Genomic DNA, 18529 nt, shown 5'->3' on the forward strand with positions numbered 1-18529 from the left:
ACCGCTCGAGAGCGTGTGTTGGTGTGTGTGTGCGCGCGCGCGCGCCAGCCTACGCGTTCATATGTATGTGTAAAAGGGTTTACGCACAATCACTTCAATATAGATAACAAAGTATAAGTAAGGAGAGAAAATAAAAGTTTAAAACAAATTCATTGTGTGTAAGAGAATGGTATGACCACCTAGGACGTGGAAGGGGTGAATCCATCACCCCAACCATAAAGACAGATTCAATAGTTGGAGAAAGGGAATCCAAGTGAGAGAGAGTCGCGAGTGAGCAGAGAGCAGTAGAGCTTAATATGTCAAAATACGGTTGTATAAGAGTGGCGGCCAGGCCGGAGAGAGAGAGAGACAAGAGAGAGAAAGAGAGGGAGAAGTATGACTGAGTGTGGTTGGGAGGAGGAGATGGTAAAGGAGGGGGGAGGGGAGGGAGGGAGGGGGGATAGAAAGAGGTTAGCGTCGGTGGGGGGAGGGAGGGATGAGGAGAGGGAGTGGGGGAGGAAAGAGTGGTGTCGGGTCGGTAGGGGTGAGAGTGAGACACGGAGAGAGATAGAGAGAGACTGTAAAAAGGAAGAAGAGGGTGGTGGCGGTAGGGAGGAGGAGGGGTTGGAGGGTGCACTGAGGGTGGCGAGAGTGGCCGTGTTGGCTGTGGCGGAGGGATTGGGAGGGTGTTAGGAGGAGGTCTGAGGTGGCGGTGGTGGAGGGGACGGGAGAGGTGGTGGGAGGGGAGGAGGAGAGGCAGGGAGGACCGCGGGGAAGCGATGGAGGGAGAGAGGGAAGAGGAGGAGGAGGAAGAGGTAGAGGTGGTGGTAGTGGCAGTGGATGGTGGAGGAAGATGAGGAGAAAAGTAGGTGGTGGTGGTGGTGGCGATGTCAGCAACTGAAGCAAAGGTGGTTTGGAGGAGGAGGTAGAAGAAAAGCGAAGGGAAGAGAGAGAAAGAGAGAAAGCGGAGTAATGAAGAGGCGGGGTGGGAGGAGGAGGAGGTGGAGGAAGACGAGGAGGAAGAAATACCCGGCGAATGAGCGATGGAATGGGAGGATGGAGGATAGACCGTGTGGAGTGTAGAGGATAGGGCGTTGTGTAACAAGAGGACGAAGGAATAGGGAGCGTGGAGGAGGAGGAGGAGGAGGAGGGGGCTGTTGGAGGAACGAATGGAGGGTGAGGGTGAGGGGGGTTGGCCTAATTGTAGGGAGAGCCTGCAGACATGTTCAAGAATACGGAAGACGAAGTCGCCGGTAACGACAGGAAGACGACAAGGACGATCTTAGAAGAACGACGACGAGGAGGAGGAGAGCGAGATGGGAGGACCGAGTTGGGAGGGGAGTGGGGAGTGCGAGGACGACGTCGTGTGTCCGAGAGGAGAGAAGAGGAGAACGACGACGACGACCACCACCATAACTAGGAGGACCACGATAAAGAGAACGATGACAAGAAAGATATTTTTTTTAAGGAAAAAAAAGCATGGAGGGTAAGTCGTGCTTCTTAAAGGAAAACGCAAGGGCATGAAGACCACGGGAGGAAAAGGTGCTGAGCCATATTTGGAGGGAAAGGAGGAGGAGGAGGTGGAGAATGGGGACTGCGTGGCTGGAGGGGAAAGTAAGCGGAGGTGGATGGAGGACGAGGGTTTGGAGGGAAAAAGTAGGAGAGAGGTGGTGGTGGTGGTGTTGGTGGTGCTGATGGTGATGACGTAGGTATGAGGCGGCTGCGAGTGTAGGTGGTGGCGGCGGCGGTGTGTGTGTGGGGGGGGGGTGTTGAAGAAGGACCCGACTGGTGGTGTTCCTCTTCTGTCGCCACCGCCGGTGCTCCGGATACACGCGGGGTGGGTGCCTCGCCGTGATCACGGACCGGGGTGCTCTCGATAACGCACTATGGGTTGCTAATCGTTGGGCTGATAACGATGTCCATTATGCACGAGGTGGACAAAGTACTTGGGGCGTCCAGCCAAGTAAGTTCTCTGAACAGTTGACCCAGGAAATACTTGGGACAACAATCCAAAAGTCCTTGGGGGCAACGATCGACAGTACCATGACATGGTCATGGAGTCACCATTCGTAATGGAAATGCTGCAGAAAGTGTGTCCATGGTGGATCATCGTGGGGGAAGCACTCTGGCTCCCAGATACAGCGTGACCACAGCCATGCCGATATTATGCCTGTGACGGTGCCACCACGTCATGGTAATGGAAATGGTGGAAGCGGAAGCCCCATGAATTGTGGAAATGGTGCAGGAGACAAAGAAAGAAAAATATGGGGCATATGAGAGAGGATGGAGGGTGTGGAGGAGGAGGAGGAGGAGGAAGGGAAGGCGGGGAGGGAGGAGACTAACAGGAACAGCAGTAGAGGGAGCGAAGGGTGGCGGCGGAGTAGGTGAAGTTGGAGGGGGAGGAGGTGGTGCTCGTGGTGTTGAAGGTGGTATTACGGAGGTGGGGAGAAATGGCGGTGAGGTAGGAGTTGGAGGTTGGGGGGGAATGAGGGACAAGGAATGATATCAGGGAATGGGGGACAGGAATCGAGACTGAGGTGGTGGGGGGAGGGAGGGAGGGAGGTCGCTGGTGCAGTTAGATGCGGAGGCCGAGGAAGGGGGGGGGGGCAAAAGCATGCGTTATTGATGGAGATGGGGAATGTGGGCTAGAGCTGTGAAAAGAAAAGGAGTTACAGGGTTAGTTTTGGGTGAATGGTTAAAGACACGAGGAGGAAGTGGGGAAGAGAGAGAGAGGGAGTAAGGGAGGGAGAGAGAGAGAGAGGTGGTGCTGAGGCGTGGACGGTTGGGGTGGATGGGGGAGGCCATGACGAGGGATGAGGGCGTGTGTGCGTGGAGGGGGAGGAGGAGGAGGAAGGAGAAGAGGAAGAAAGGGAAGTGTGTGCGTGTGCGTGAGTTTGCGTTCGTTCGTGCGTGTAGTGCGAGAGAGTGCGTGTATGTTTGTGCGTTCGTGTGTTCCAGTCGTGTGGCCTGCCTCAGTGCATTAATGGAGAATGAACAGATCCACGTATACGTCCGCGTGTAGTGACGCACACGCGTGTTCGCCGACTGAGGGGCTGTGGGGAGGGGAGGAGGGTTAAGGCGGATGGAAGGGGAGGGGGGAGACAAGTGTTAGGGGGAGGTTAGAGAGGAGGGTTGAGGCAGGGGAGGAAGGGGGGGATGGAGGAGGTGTTGGGGGGTTGGTGGAATGGGTGAGGGGGCTGAATGCGTCGAAGCGGGAGGGGTAGGGTGGGGTGGGTGGAGTTGGAAGGGAGGGTTACTGTGATGGGTTGGTGTGGGGGTGCGGCAAGTTGGTTGGTAGTAGCCGTGGGGTGGACGTTGTGGATGTGGTGGTTTGGTAACGTGTGAATTGGGAGCTGTTAGTGGGAATGTCTGCGGATTCATTATGTAACCCGTTAGTTGTGACGATTTGTGTACCGGGTCGAGGGTCGATCGTGAAGTGGTGGCGATGGAAGAGAGGTCAGATCAGGTACATGGTAGCTCACACTAACCGGTTCATTCGACTAACTGGCGCCTTATGATTTTATTCAGCTGATGGATGACCCCCGAATGCTGTATTGTGTGTGTGTGTGCATGTGGCAAGGTTTCCACCGGATTGAGGAAATTTTAGCCCATAAAATCATGGATTTCAGTTATTCGCGTAATATAGTTGTCAGTTCAATGTTTACGGTAACTTGGTTGTCTTATTCTTCTTGTATGACCTGTAGCCCGAAGGTGTTGACCTCGCTTGGATACTTTGTAGTTGTGACTATTTTAGGTTGTTTTCCTCAAAACTAAAGGAAGAATGAGAAACGTGACTCACGGATGTCCACCTAAGGTCCTTCCCCTTCACTACCTAAGGAATTTCTCTCACCTGAATAGAATCGTCTGGATTTAACCAGATTCCTTGGTATAGAGGGTTTAAGTGCCGAAAAAGGATCGAAACCAATTTATTTGAAAGTGAATAAGAAAGATCATGAACTGAAATCAGAACAATGAGTGAATAGAATGAACTTTCAACTGTAGCTGTCAGTGTTGGAAATAATTTGCACCAACACCGTTTAGATTTTGTTTTGACGCACCGGGTTATTTTATTGTTTTGGCGAAATTCGGGCGCGACCGCTCACCATGATGAGATTCATTGTGCGGAATTACTGAAGATGGTGCTGGTACTTAAGGCGACTGGAATAAATTAGACCAGTGGTGAAGGTTGAATGTACATACTGTAGGCCTACATAGGGATAGAGGAGCCACCGACCTTGAGCGAACGAGGTTGCCAACTGGCATGCCAGTTGCCGTTTCAGTTTTATTTTTATGGTATTACATGTTCTCAGCTTTATTTGTAGGTTATTAGGGTGTCTACCATAGGGTATTTTCTAAATGTTTCGCTTTAACCACTTATTTTACTTTGTATTCTTATTACGCATTGTAGTTTGCCTCGTTTTCTTCATTTCTATTTTTTCACAGCAAACCGTCAACCCGAGGTGTTAATATGGGAGAGGTGGTTGAATGCATGTTATATATGATTTGGAGGTGTGCTCTGACGAAGTCACCCAAGAGCCTTTGGTATATGCATATGTATGTGTGCGCACACACACAAACACACGCGCACACATACACACACACACACACACACACACACACACATGTGCACAAACGCGCGCGCGCGCGCACACAATGTTTTTAGGAGTTTCCCCCCCAAATTCCTGTTCTTAGCGTTTTTCTTTCGATTTTCTTATGTATTTTCTCTGGATTTCTCCCCCATCCCCTCCAGAACATTTCCAAGAATCGGTAGTCATTGGAGCTTCCCTCCCCCCCCCCCCAGCGAGGGAGGGCGGGTCCTCCACTAGTGGAGGAAGGGAAGGAGGGAGGGCGGGTTTCAGCGGGTGGATGGAAGAGGGAGGGAGGTTGTATTCTCAGATGGTGGAAGGAGGGTGGAGTCCAGCTGAGGCCGGTGTTGATGTGCGGGAAGCTTATTCGCTCAAGTCCCATTATGACTTTCTAAGGTAGCGTCAGGAACCGTTGGGATTACGCAATCAATACTGTTTACATCTGCCTTACCTCACCTCCATCCCCATTCTCCAATATCACTTCAAAAGTCTATTATACATGTGTCATTTGTTGCTATACGTGTAACAAGTGTTGTCACATGGGTCATGTGCTACACGTTTTGTGGCATATATTTGTAGTACACACGGTATACACTTGTGTTTGTGAACGAGTGGTTTACCGGTATATAAAGAAAGTGTTTAACATCACTCGTCCTACGTGATAACTAACTGCCCATGTGGTTCTTTTAATGATACCTACAATCACAATATTATATTACCCCCGCATAATACTATGCACAAATAGCACAAACTCAAGTTATGTGTACAAATGAAATTACTATAATTGATACTGGTTAGGGAATGAAGTTAAGCTTCGTGTATGGTCTCATTGCGAGACTGACTAAAGTCTGCTTGCCTGCCTGCCTGGTCGCCCGGGGCGTTGCACCCAACGCGAGGCTGGAGTGGGGGAGGGAGGAAAGGGGCCGACGTCCACCGCGTGTTAACTGTGTCGCGTATGAGGAGGGAGAACACGGCACACGCAAGCGAAGAGACGTCGGGACCAAGACACAGGGCACTCCACTCCAAGAAGTCTTGAAAGCCACGAGTGAACTGAAAGTGCATTACAGAAAGAAAAGGCATGCACTACGTAAATGTAAACATGTACTGTGCAAGGAAGACAGGTACTACGCGAATGAAAATATGCAGTTTGCAAGAAAGAAAAAAAAAAACAGTGACCTGAGGAAAAATGTATGAACAAACATATGTCTGAGTGTTCTGCGAAGGTGAAGATTGTAATGCGAGTGGAATTAGTGAACAGTGACGTTATACGCAAATGAGAACACCGGTGTTATTATATAAATGAGAAAACTTGTAGGCAACGCAACTTTTTTTATCAATGTGAATACGATATATGTTTAACATAGTGGCGTTGATGACACCAATGAGTGTAAGGAATGTTCTACCCAAGTGTGGAATAATGTTCTACAAGAAAACAATAGTGAAAGTTCATGAAAATTTGATAGCGTATGCAAGTAACTTAAACAACAAGAGTGGGGATGCAAGTGTTCCCCGTAAGTGGAGAAATGCAAATATGTGCGAGTGAAGTCGCAAGCTTTTTGTTTGAATAAGAACAAGTGAAACCACGTGTGTTTTAGGAAAATCAAAATAAGTGTACTTCAGCAGTGAAAACATCATGTTCATCCTACATCGAACACCAGTTACCTGAGCGAGTGAGAACGCTGTTCTTTGCGAGTGATTTTTTCTCTACATGTACTTGCACTCTGGCCGCATAGGAGCTGAGCCTGGGTGAGAATAACGGTGTTGATCAGTAATCGAATGAAAATAACAAATCATCATTACGCGCCATTAGAACACTGAATCTTGTACTTGTTTTGGTGAATTTTGCCCTCTGTCGGGACGGGGGCAATGCCGAATTAAACAGTATGACACAGACAACACATATGTAAGAAAATACTGCCGTGCTACGATAGAATGGAACTTGCAAAGGCGAGGAAGGAGGTTCTCTGGCAGGAGTTGGGTATGGAAGTACTTGTGTTCGAACAGAGTAGGAGTGCAGCTGTGACAGGAATCAATATTTACCGTATATCGTGAGGCATCGATTGTGCATTAAGCAAAACATGATCAACGTAAACAAAAAATGAGTGCACAACAGTTGTTGAACTGTACAAAAATACACAAACATTTCTTCTCTGGTACAAGTTCCATTTAGCAAATGTCTCGGTGTATCACCGAACATGGATCGTGTGATGCATGACCCATATTTGCTGCAGGCCATTTCTTCCCGTTTGTTTGGAATCGACTAGGAAAGACATTGCTGGATTAACGACGACCGGGGGGCGGTAAACTGATTTTTCCGAGTAATACACATACGTTCGGGATCTCTGCCTTGGCATGTAAGTGAAAAGCAAATTAGTTAGATGGATTGCAACTCGCTCGACAAGGCAAGCGAAAAAGAACGGCAGCACTTTCTTTAACGCCATCAGTACTGTGGAGGACTTTGTGAAGCGAACGCTCTACGTTGTTTTATTCACCTGAAGGGGGACCACGATCAGAAAACAATTTCGATTGATCAAGACCATGTTCAGGTCGACCCACATCAGAATAAAAGCGCCTGCCGTTTGCCGAAACAGGCAAGTGCGGCTCGGTATTTATTGTTCTGCGCATGTGTGGGCTTGCCAAGGATAGCTGGGGAGACTTTTGCGCTTATAATTGAGCACAATAAGTGTTACAAATAACATCGGCTTTACATGGTTTTCCAAGAATTTAAAGTCAAGAATTTATAGTGCATATTATAGTGATATTTTAGACACGGTAATATAATGATACCTCTTTTCCAGTCCTTTGGTGTGCGTGTGTATGAATGTGTGCGTGTGTGGATTTGGCAGTAAACTTGAAGTGATTCACAATGAAATTATACAACTGACATACAACAATTAATTGAAACTAGGTATTGTTGCTCAACATTATTTATAGTAGATATAACGAGATACGCACTAAACTTGAATTTATCGAGTGCATGTTAGCGGGAGTTTTATATCTCGTTAAAATAATGGCTCACGATTTTCTGTCCCACCGACGTTTCCAAGGTGGCGGGAGTGAGGTACCTTCGAAATTGGGAGTGATTTTACATACACACGCACACATAGCTAATATATATATGTGTGTGTGTGTGTGTGTGTGTGTATAGGTATATATATGCAAAGTAGACAACTTGGAAAAAGAAACTAACGAAGCAGAGCGCATTCGTATATTACATCTTCAGTGCAAAAGGTACTTTTTGCACTGGATGCAATATACGAAAGCGCTCAGCTTTGTTAGTTTCTTTTTCCAAGTCGTCTACTTTGCATAAGTGAACACACGCACCCGTGTTCTTAATAGCATAGGTATGTATAGGTATATATATATATATATATATATATATATATATATATATATATATATACGTGTATATATATATATATATATGTGTGTGTGTGTGTGTGTGTGTAATTCATCATGGTCTTGGATCAAATGTTGGACTCGTGATTGACAACTACTATCCTCCCGGAAGAGAGCTCAAAGATCGTATATGATCGATCTATGGGTAATACTGTGACCTCACATGCACACACACACCCAACTACCCACCCACGAGAGTTGGAGTGACGACTCGCAGCCCAGCGATACTGAAATTATTTCAGACCTGGGCGGGATTCGAACTCTTGACCGCCGTAGTGGCGGTCGCGATCGCTTGCACTGCGCCATCGAGTCGTGTGTGCAATTGCGCATGCACACGCTTGCAAACCAAAATGTAGGCCAGTGGGAGTTCACAGTGATTCTTGTTATTCCATCCATTGAATATGGAATCAATGTAATTGTTTCAACCTTCTCGTAATCACGTCCAGGCAGCTTGAAGTCATTGTTTCTCATCATCACTGTCACCAAAAATTTGTAGAAAATGAAAGTTTACCGTTTGTTAATAAAAAAAAAATTTAAATTGCTAAAAAAAAATTATTTGTGGTCCAGTCCATTCCCTCTGTCCCATCACTTTGCAGCGTGTCCCTAATGTCTTCGGCGATTTGCCCAAATAAGGGCACAAGTGGCAGGGTCGCCACAGTTTCGACTTGCAGCGTAATGGAACTGGGAACAGGAAATGTATTAAATCTCATTGACATTATTTAAAGGAATTGGCTAGGAAAAAGTATTTTGTCATTCGAATTCTCTTGAATAATTTAACAATTGTACAGAGGTCTTATTCTTTCAATAACCTATCATTTTTTGAATTTGCTTCTTGGCAATTTTATATCAACTGAGGGAAACTTCCCTCAGCAGGGAAAGGGGTTAGCTTACATCTAACCTCACAGTGAATCTGCAGGTAGTTTTAACATGAACAGGGATGGGGGCTTGAGGTATGTAGTCTGACCATGGGTTTCTGAGGTAAGGTTCATCAGTTCTGCCCCAGGAAGTACAGTATTTCAGAGGGGGCTAGTAATCTCATTAATGTAAATTAGTTAACCATGGGTATTGTAGGGTGTGGATAAAAGAGGATCACTTACCTGTATCTGACAATGGCAGTCATCAATAGCTGTTGGAAATTGAAATTGTTATATACAGTGGAGGTTGTTATGCTGTTCACAACCACATGGTACTAGAACTATTTTGACTAAGAGTAAATGTGTAAAGCTAGTTGTATCATAATTTCATTAGCTGCTGCAACATAGTGGAAAACCTGCATCCCCACAACAGCTGGCAACAGTCCCTATACCCTCCCACATCTCTCTCTGGGAAGAAACTTTGGAGTATTGTCTGTGTTGTATTGGTGTGGGATTGTTTCTGTGTCACTGGCTGAAAGTAGTAAGAGGGGAGTGGTTTCCAGTTGTCAGTTTTCCACAAGTGAAAAGGTATTGAGAAATACAGTTGAATTTATTGAGAAAAATTCTGGGTCCAGTCCAGAGACCAAGTGTCAGCCCCCCCCCCAGGTCTGCACCTCCTGATGGAAGTGAGAATTAATAGGTTTTGCAGAACCACTACAAGCAGGTACTTATCATTGGTCCCTATGTCATGGCATTTTAGCACTGACAAGTCTTATGTGATGTGCTGATGATACAATATTCAGGGAAGGGATCTCGACTTCAGTCACCTCTTTTTCAAACTTTTAATCTCAGAGCAGTTCCATGATCTGTGGTTCTACAAAAATATCCTCCTTGATTTTTGCACAAGTGATTTCCAGAGAATTTATTCTTTAGGTATATGAACATGGCTGTGGTGCTTTGTCCTTCTTTTACATAAGTCTACTTTGATTTAAGTTGTGACATGGCGTTTGGGGTTTTCATTTACTAATTCAGAAATACAGCTCGCTAAACACCCACTACCTTATTAGATGAGTTATTTGGAAATAAAACTAAATTTAACTTTCATTAACATGCTCTCATCTGGATGTGTCTGGCTGCAGTTAGTAAAGGATCCATATTACTTTATAATTAATAACTGGGTGCTGCAGGTCTCTTGCAAGAGAGAACTGTGACAGCAAATTGATTGATCACTAACAACTTACCACAGAACAACTACAGATATTGTTTTGGATTTACACTGCATTGGTTTGCATCAAGTTATTTACATAAAATCCTTTATTTGGATGATTACTGTTGTCAGTTGGGAACCTTGAATTAGAATATCTGTTAACAAAGCTTGTCACATGTAAGTCATGTTTACAGTATGCTTTGTTTTAGTTTCAAGTTAATAAGGACAAGATTAGTCAAGGAAATCATACATCTGAATGGATTTAGTCAGTGTTCAGTCAATCTCATTGCATCTCATTCTTCATCCCTTAAACTTCATATATATAAACTAAATTTTGTGGATATATTTCGCCCCTGTACATATTTATGTCAGTTAATGTTCATATATACTTATATACAGGCATACTTTATATGCATTTACTTATGTGGGACTAATGACATGTCTGCAAGTAGTGGTCCTACAAGACTAATCTGAGCGGAAATGTCCCTGCCATTATTGAAATGTGTCACTGCTCACCTTCTAGAGGTGTAGTCCCAAGATCTCTCTCACCTCCAGGTGGAGGTGAAGGTGTTTATATGTTGAAGATGGGTGGCTGGAAGATAATTCTCTGATATCCATCTTGTAGAACCACCATTAACAAGTACATCAATGGCCCATGTTATTCTTATTTATCTGTTATTTTATTTGTTTTTATCATCTTCATTTATGTTGCAAAAGCCACTTTTGTGTCAGCAATCCAAGTCTCACAACCTCACTGACTTGTTAGATAAGTGATAAGTTATCCATGATCCACTCCTAAATCCTGCTTCTTTACGTATGTTGGGTTTGCTTTCCATGGAAAAAGTCTGTATTTATGTGATGGGTGAATGAAGTCTGGCATAAAAATGTGCCAATTATTCTAATGTGCTGGTCTAAGGGGAAGATTTTTATTCCATTGTAATTACTTTTTAGACTTTGTTTTGTGTTGTCTGAAGGTTTTTCTTTGTTTTCTTTATTGCTGAGTACCAAACTGGAAGCATAGGAGGGTGGTTTGTATAAGTTGTGTCTACATAAAGTTGTGTATAAAATTAAAATTACAAGAACAGATCCATGTGGTAAACCATTCCTTATTTAATGAGCAGTCCATTTGGACCATAAGTAGGTCAGTTACAGAAAATTAATAATAGCACAACTATAGTGGTAATTACTGCAGAAAACAATAATTTGAAGTGGCTGAAAATTTGAACTACAGTGTAATGGTTTAGTCAAGATCACAAGAAACCTTTCATCAATTTTTGTTTGAGTTCAAATGGCATTGGATGAAAGGCGCTAACTATTGTATGGTGTTGGAAGCCTTTAACTATTGTATCTTAAAAGTTACAGTAGTAATAGTTTTTTACATATATCAGAAATACATTTATTACTACCAATCACATTGCATTACACAAGTTTGACCAGCAGAATAAAAAAAAAACACCAGCAGCATACTACACAAACAACAACCTTTCATTTGCACCACAAAACACATCCATACAAAAACACATTCACACTCATAACACAAAACAAACACCTCAAGATAGGTCACTGAATTCCCTACTCCATCAAACCCCTTCAGACATTAGCCCCACAGAAATATCCATCCTAAAAAAAGCAAGAACCACACTTGCATAACTAGAGTTGTCTGCTTAGGATTAATGAGGAGAGTGACTGAATGGAAGCTTCTTGGAAAAACCATGGGGATTGGTAGCAATGTGTTAGTGAAGCGACACCCTCCCAGCATATGCTCTCAATTTATGATGAGATTGTCATAACCCTTGAGGTCCCTCTCAACTTTAGAAAAAAGTATCAACCCTCTGTTCAAGGTCTTCTGTTTATTTGGTTCTTTTTACACCTCATTACTGTTGTATAGAAAGTCTTGTGTGTGGCCTCCGATGCAATTGTCAGTTTCTAGCTATGCAGCTCAAGAAATCTTATCTTAGTATTTTTCAGTTATGCTAGAATAGTCTGAGAACTTCTGAAAAAGCAGAAATTTATTGTATACAAGCACATATTTGGCTAATACCAGTATCATTCATTAGTTTTCTGGTATTACAATGTATACATGTTTCAATCCAGAATTTTGTGTACTGATGTCATTGCTAATTTTGAGTTTATAAGCACTGGTTTTGTAACAAAAAGCACAGTACTACTAATGGGAGTTGAAATAATAGGATTTTAAATTTTGCATACATTTGATAGTTACTGTTACAAATTTTAGCAAGTTGGCCACATAGAGCTTACATTTTGTTTACATAACCAGTTTGTATTCCACAAAGTTATGTGCCTCATTAGATAACCATATCAGAAGCTTTATGTCAGCCCAGTTACAAGCATGTAAATTAAATTTCAGATTTATTAACACTATTACATTTGGTATCACCAAAAATTCATATTGGAAGTATGGTGTGCGACAGGTTATGGATATACCTTTGCACTTAATATTCATTCAAGTTTGAACAACAGAAAGGAAGACCTACATTTAAGTATGCATCCACAGCATAAATCCAATACTAACCCTCACACATGCCCTACTGCTCATGAATTTGTTTTGACTGCCCTCAGCAGACTTCCCCCCTACACTTAACAATGTCTCAATCAACCCAGAACATAAGCATTGATATATTTTGATGATCAGTAGGGGTGCTTGAAATGAAAGAAACTACATTGGTAAATTGTGTATATATTCTGAAGTACCTTGATATGTGAGGATGATTGATCACATCACTGAAAGGGAGAGGCAGTATTTATTTTTCATGTAATCATGATTATAATTCATTAGAGGTGATTTTTCCACATCTCTCGTCTGTTTGTGCCAGGAAAAGGATGGTTTAAAAAACAGATATAGCACATTCATTTGTAATGGACAGCATACTGTGACAAGTCCCATATACATTGCATGATATTAAACCACATAAACGGCATCTATTTTAGAGAAAAATATGAAGGGAAGAGTGTTCAGGAGAGAGAAAAATGTGGCATTGATATTAAATCCTTTACAAGTTTCTGTGTATAGATCAAATTGCAATATGGAACAAATATGGGGTATCAACACTACAGGCTTTCATATAATAATTGGGTTTTAGTCAATAAAATATTTTTAGCTTTAGTAAGTTAATTAGAATTCTCTGCTGCCCTTGACATTTACTTCAGCATGATATTTACTTAAAAGGGAATCTTATTTTTTCTGTTCTGAATTCAAATTTTTAATTTGGATTATTATTCAGGTGGAGTCTTGGACTAGCTATATTTGAATATCCAAGGGTAATAAATTCTGCCAGGAATCATTAAATGATATAAAAAGGCAAGCCTTGCTGATTTTTATGTGACCCTATCTTTGCCACTGGTGGACCACTGGCAAGTACCTCCTGCAAGATGAACAGTGGAGCTGTCCACTTTCAAACCTCATAAACTCCTGTACCTTGCATCCTGTATTCAAAAAATCACACCCTTCCTACAAAACAAAACAAAAATGTTAGCACTTTAGGTATGATGGGTTATCCCCCCCACACACACACACATCATGGATTAAATGCAATACAGTAAGGCACATTTTACTTGCTGTAGAGCCCAACCGCAAACCCAAGTGAATGTCAAGAGGGAATTATCAGTCCTGTAGATTAGAATATCGATTAGACAAGTATGTTGATAACATTGAAATTGATCATAGCTTGGGATGAGGAAAAAAATGCAAGAACCGTAATTGGTAGGGTGCGATGGTATCCGTAGTGAAAGAAATAGTCATTCTGGATTACTGGTTACTGCAGAAGGAAAATACTGACAAATACTGGTATGTAATATCATGTGTAGCCAAAGATAAGAAAATCTTACAGCAAGGTTAGGATACTTACAATATGTTGACCTCGGAACAAAGAAGCCGATATTACTTGTTAGTAATTTGTTATTATAATTTTCCTTCCATTTGAACAAGTTCCCAGTGCATTTACGATGTGTGTTCGGCTCACAGTATTTACAGTGAAAGGATTGAGAAATGCGAAACAAAAAGTTAGAATACAAAGTTCACACCTGGTAGTGACAAACCTACTTCAATAAAGTTATGCGTTAATCAGTTTGGCTTTGGGGTTTAAAATACTTTGCTTAAGACAGTTACGAGTATATCCTTCCCTCAACCAATTGCAAATTTGTATCCTAGTTTGTACGACGATTTGTCATGGTACGATAGTTTGGGTCACAGGAAAGTTGCCAGAAGTTCCTTGCATGTGTAAATGAATTACAAATCTTCTCTAGTGTTTGTATTGGGTACCACTGTGTTTTAAGGATATATATGAAATACTATCTTCATACTCCTCTTTCATAACTATGCCTAAGGTTTGAAATTGAGTACACTATATGTATTGTACATTTCTAACTAAAACGTAAAAAGTAGAGTGATCACTGCTGTTCCATGTAAGACAGTTGAGAATCGCTGTACTCATGAAAGAAGAACCAAGACAATTGTAGAGATTTTTTGTATGAAACTGAAACGGACAAATTATAAGGGTACTTCGTCATACGGATGGAATTTAAACTCTGATAAACACAGAATATTTACCAAATTGTAGTATATTGTAAAGGAACAACGTTTGATGGGTCCCGCCTCCTATGATCTATCATCTTATTTTCTAACATAACATACCTAGACAATTCATGTACGGTTGTGTGTGTGTGTGTATAATATATATATATATATATATATATATATATATATATATATATATATATATATATATATATATATATTGTACGTGGGCGCTTTATTGTTAAATTAAGTTCAGATAATTGGTCGTTTCAATCTCGACGCAATTCACCATTATGTTTCACTGTTAGAAGTGACATAGTATACATGTGGGACCATTCAGCCTCTAACTGCTACCTCCCAGCTTATGAAATTAATATAAATATTTTTATAATCGGGCTTAAATTTGTTCGCGTTCTCTGTGAGTTCTTTTGCATTTGGAGAAAATGTTCAAGAATCAAATTATATTAGAATAATGGTTGTTTGAGGAATTTGTTTTGTTTATAAGCATGGTATGATGGTAGCGCTTACTAGGTTCAGATGTTGGGTATTTGTATTTGACTAATTTTGAATGAATATTTGGATGATGTGAAAGCTGTTTCTGATACATTTGTTTTGGTTGTCCATAGAACGTATATCGACTTTTTAGTGGTAATGTTTGCATTTTTTTCTTATCTTACATTATCCAGCCCAACATGTAACTAGCCAAATTGTAAACATTGATGAAAGGCTGATGTGTTGTATTTCTACAGCAATATTTGTCTATAACCCCACTCAAAGCAAGGGATATTATTTTGTTCAGGTGGTCCATAAAACTATATCATCTGTTTATGTCCAAACAGTAATGTTTACATAGAGCTTCTCTGGCAAGGGCAGGTTGTTTTGCAATGAGCAGTTGTCAAATATATTCAAATTTTGTAAACCATTGGCAGTGAAAGGGTTAAGTGAATAAATATAATTTACTTTAATAAGTAATTTGGAGATGCTTTGGGACTGTTTCATTATTATTCAGGAATTCTGATATAAATATATGGACTTTGGAGTAGGCAACACTGCAGAAATTTCAGTTTCTAGAAATTTGAACATCATGAGCACCTGCATAAAGTTTAATTTCAGTACACTAATAGTGTGATTAATGCGGATAATTAGACATTGACTTCATTCTTCACTGCCATAGTTTTGAATTCAAGAACGCACATTTAGAGATTGGTAGGACTATTTTACCATGGGATATATTGGGCAAGGTGAGGAGGTGCATAAATCATGAAATCATATAACAGTGTATACTTGGTACCCATTTGAAAAAGTGTAGGTGGCACCCCTAAAAGCATGTGTATAGCCTATTCCTAAAAAATGGTTACAAATATCTTGGCTGGAAGAATCGATGTAATTTTCTTCTTCTTTTTTCCATTGCCATGCACATTTTTATAGTACATGACTAAGTATCACTTGCTGGTGTAAATCAAGAAGGCTTATATTTTCATTCTTTTCACAGGTTTGGCGTATCCCACTGGAGCAACCATGGCAGAAATGGCGCAGGAGAGCGTCACTGAGCACAGGCTAACACCTGAAGGTACTCAGGGTGTTGGATATGCGAGTATGTGAACTTATTGTGGCAGTGTGCATATTTTAATTAATACTACCACATCATATATATAAAGAAATGTCATACATTCCTTATGGCTGTTATAGGAAACACCATGAAGTTAAATATTACATCTGTCAGTCAGATAATTCTTTATTATGATTAAAAGTTAGGCAGCCACAAGAGAATTTTCTTTTATAGCATTTCAACTGCAAAGGACTCATGTTTATTTTGTTATCATTATTGTATTTTATTTATTTATTTATTTTATTTCCACCCCACACACCACCGCCACTAAACAAACTTTACCATTGTGATGACAGTGCCAGTGAATCCAAAACAGATGTGATATTCTGTTTAGGGTCTATGTTCAGTAAAATTAATTTTTCACACAAAAAAATAATAAATAAGATAAAAATAAAAATAGATAAAGTAAAAATAAATACTGAACTTGGTTGAAATGTGGAGTAGGGGATGGTAGTTTAGATATGGCCAGTATAACTTTCATACCGCTCAATGGAATTATATATATGTATATATATATATATATATATATATATATATATATATATATATATATATGGCTATTGGTCAAATATGTCAGTTGTAATTTACATTCAAAAGTTGTAATACCTATGATGACCAGTTATAAGGGATCTTTGTTGAAATTGAAGAAACAGTAGACCTTACACATAATGAGTAACCACTAAGATAATTATATTGTTTCTTTACTATGTAACTTTAATCATTAGACATTATTAATGCATATAAAATGGCCTTTCCTCCTGATAAGATGGTGGCAAGTAAAAGCAGACTACCTTGCACCCATCCTACACCCATCAAATATTCAATTTTGATTTGTTTTTTATATAGAGATAGATAATCCTATTTTCAGTATTCAAATTCGTATCGCCAAGTATCTGTCTTTTTCATTTGAGGCTTTAAAAGCATTTTGAATGTTGTATTATGTAGCTCATTAGGGTATTGTTACAACTGATATGCTATATTAATGAACTATTGTTCATTGATATATAACAGGTATAAGTCTCATATATTATCTACATCATATATATAGAAGCAGCTGATAGTTGTTACCAATATATCGGCTGATATTACCTTTAGTCATTAGGAGAGAAACATTTTTATCCCACCATATCCTTTTTAGCCACTTCAGTATGACTCAAATTTTTGCGTGCAGCATCAGCTGCCATAGGTAATTTGCATCACACTACTCGCATTATAAAATATAAAGTCACTGCTATATTACTTATTCTCATTTACTCTGAGTAATAATAAACAGAGAAAACATGATAAAACCAGTTCACAGAATCCAGGGGTAACTCATGTACAACTACAAAAAATATATATAATCAATACGCCGAGCCGTCAGCATCCTTCTGTACCCACTCGTGCCTACGTGGGCATCATCGTACGGAAGTGGTTAATGAAACTGTCAGTGCATGTGTGTAATACATGCACACCTAGCACAAAAAAAAAAAAAAAATAGAATTCAAAGAGAAGCAACAAAAATGGCACCTACACCATCAAATTTGACATACAAACAAAGATTGGAGAAATTACATCTATCAACACTGGAACAGAGAAGAGAAAGGTGATTTGTTGACCATTTACAGAATTATGAAAGGGATGGAAATTCTTGATAGAGACAACTTATTAAAATGGGACAGAAGAGAAACAAGGACACGAAAAGAAGCTAAAGAAGGACAGTTACAGAAGAGACTTAAAAAAGAATAGCTTCCCACATAGAGTGATTGATGTCTGGAACAAACTAAATGGAGAAACCGTTAGTGCCAAAACTATACAAGATTTTAAGAATAAACTGGATGCGGAGAGATACGAAAATGGGGCACTACAAGCATAGCTCTTGTCCCATAAAATACAACTAGGTAAATACACACACACACACACATACTGGACTTTATTTGTCATTATTTAAGTCCTCAAAAGAGAATTATTAATTAAAATGAGATAAAAGAAAAATAAGAGGACATGGAATGAAACTCAAAAAGGATAGTTATTGAAGATATCTGAAAAAAGTTTCCCACGCAGAGTGGTAGATGCCTGGAACAAATTGGATGAACCAACAGTGTATGCAAAAACTGTACAAGAATTTAAGAACAAACTAGATGCTGAAAGATACAAAGACGGGTCACTACGAGCATAGCTCTCTTCCTGTATAATACAACTAGGTAAATACACACATGCACATACACACTTTCACTCTCTCACTCTCACACACTTACTCCAAAAGGCTTCTGCCCACCTATAAGGGAGGTAGCCATCCCGTGCCTATACAATACCCATTTGTTTCTCTCTCATCTTAGCTACTTGTGGATGAGGGGTCATCCCACGTACAATAATGGTGGT

General features: G+C 40.8%; 1 protein-coding gene across 36 annotated transcripts in view; it reads left to right on the forward strand.

Moving 5' to 3' along the window:
- The window catches only part of MEP-1 (zinc finger protein MEP-1), an 89226-nt gene that overhangs the window by 25428 nt on the left and 45269 nt on the right, over positions 1–18529 (forward strand). For 27 of the 36 annotated variants that reach the window (XM_076210367.1, XM_076210353.1, XM_076210358.1 and 24 more), the window contains exon 2: positions 16052–16153. In XM_076210367.1, coding sequence (XP_076066482.1) covers positions 16078–16153 — 76 coding nt within the window. In that variant the 5' untranslated portion in view covers positions 16052–16077. Of the gene's footprint in view, positions 1–7011; positions 7157–16051; positions 16154–18529 lie in introns of those variants that run through there. The other 9 variants (XM_076210370.1, XM_076210357.1, XM_076210364.1 and 6 more) reach the window with 3 other exon arrangements.

This window comes from Oratosquilla oratoria, chromosome 27 (assembly GCF_046742065.1).
Source record: "Oratosquilla oratoria isolate Oo_2021 chromosome 27, ASM4674206v1, whole genome shotgun sequence".
In the NCBI taxonomy this organism is placed as follows: domain Eukaryota; kingdom Metazoa; phylum Arthropoda; class Malacostraca; order Stomatopoda; family Squillidae; genus Oratosquilla; species Oratosquilla oratoria.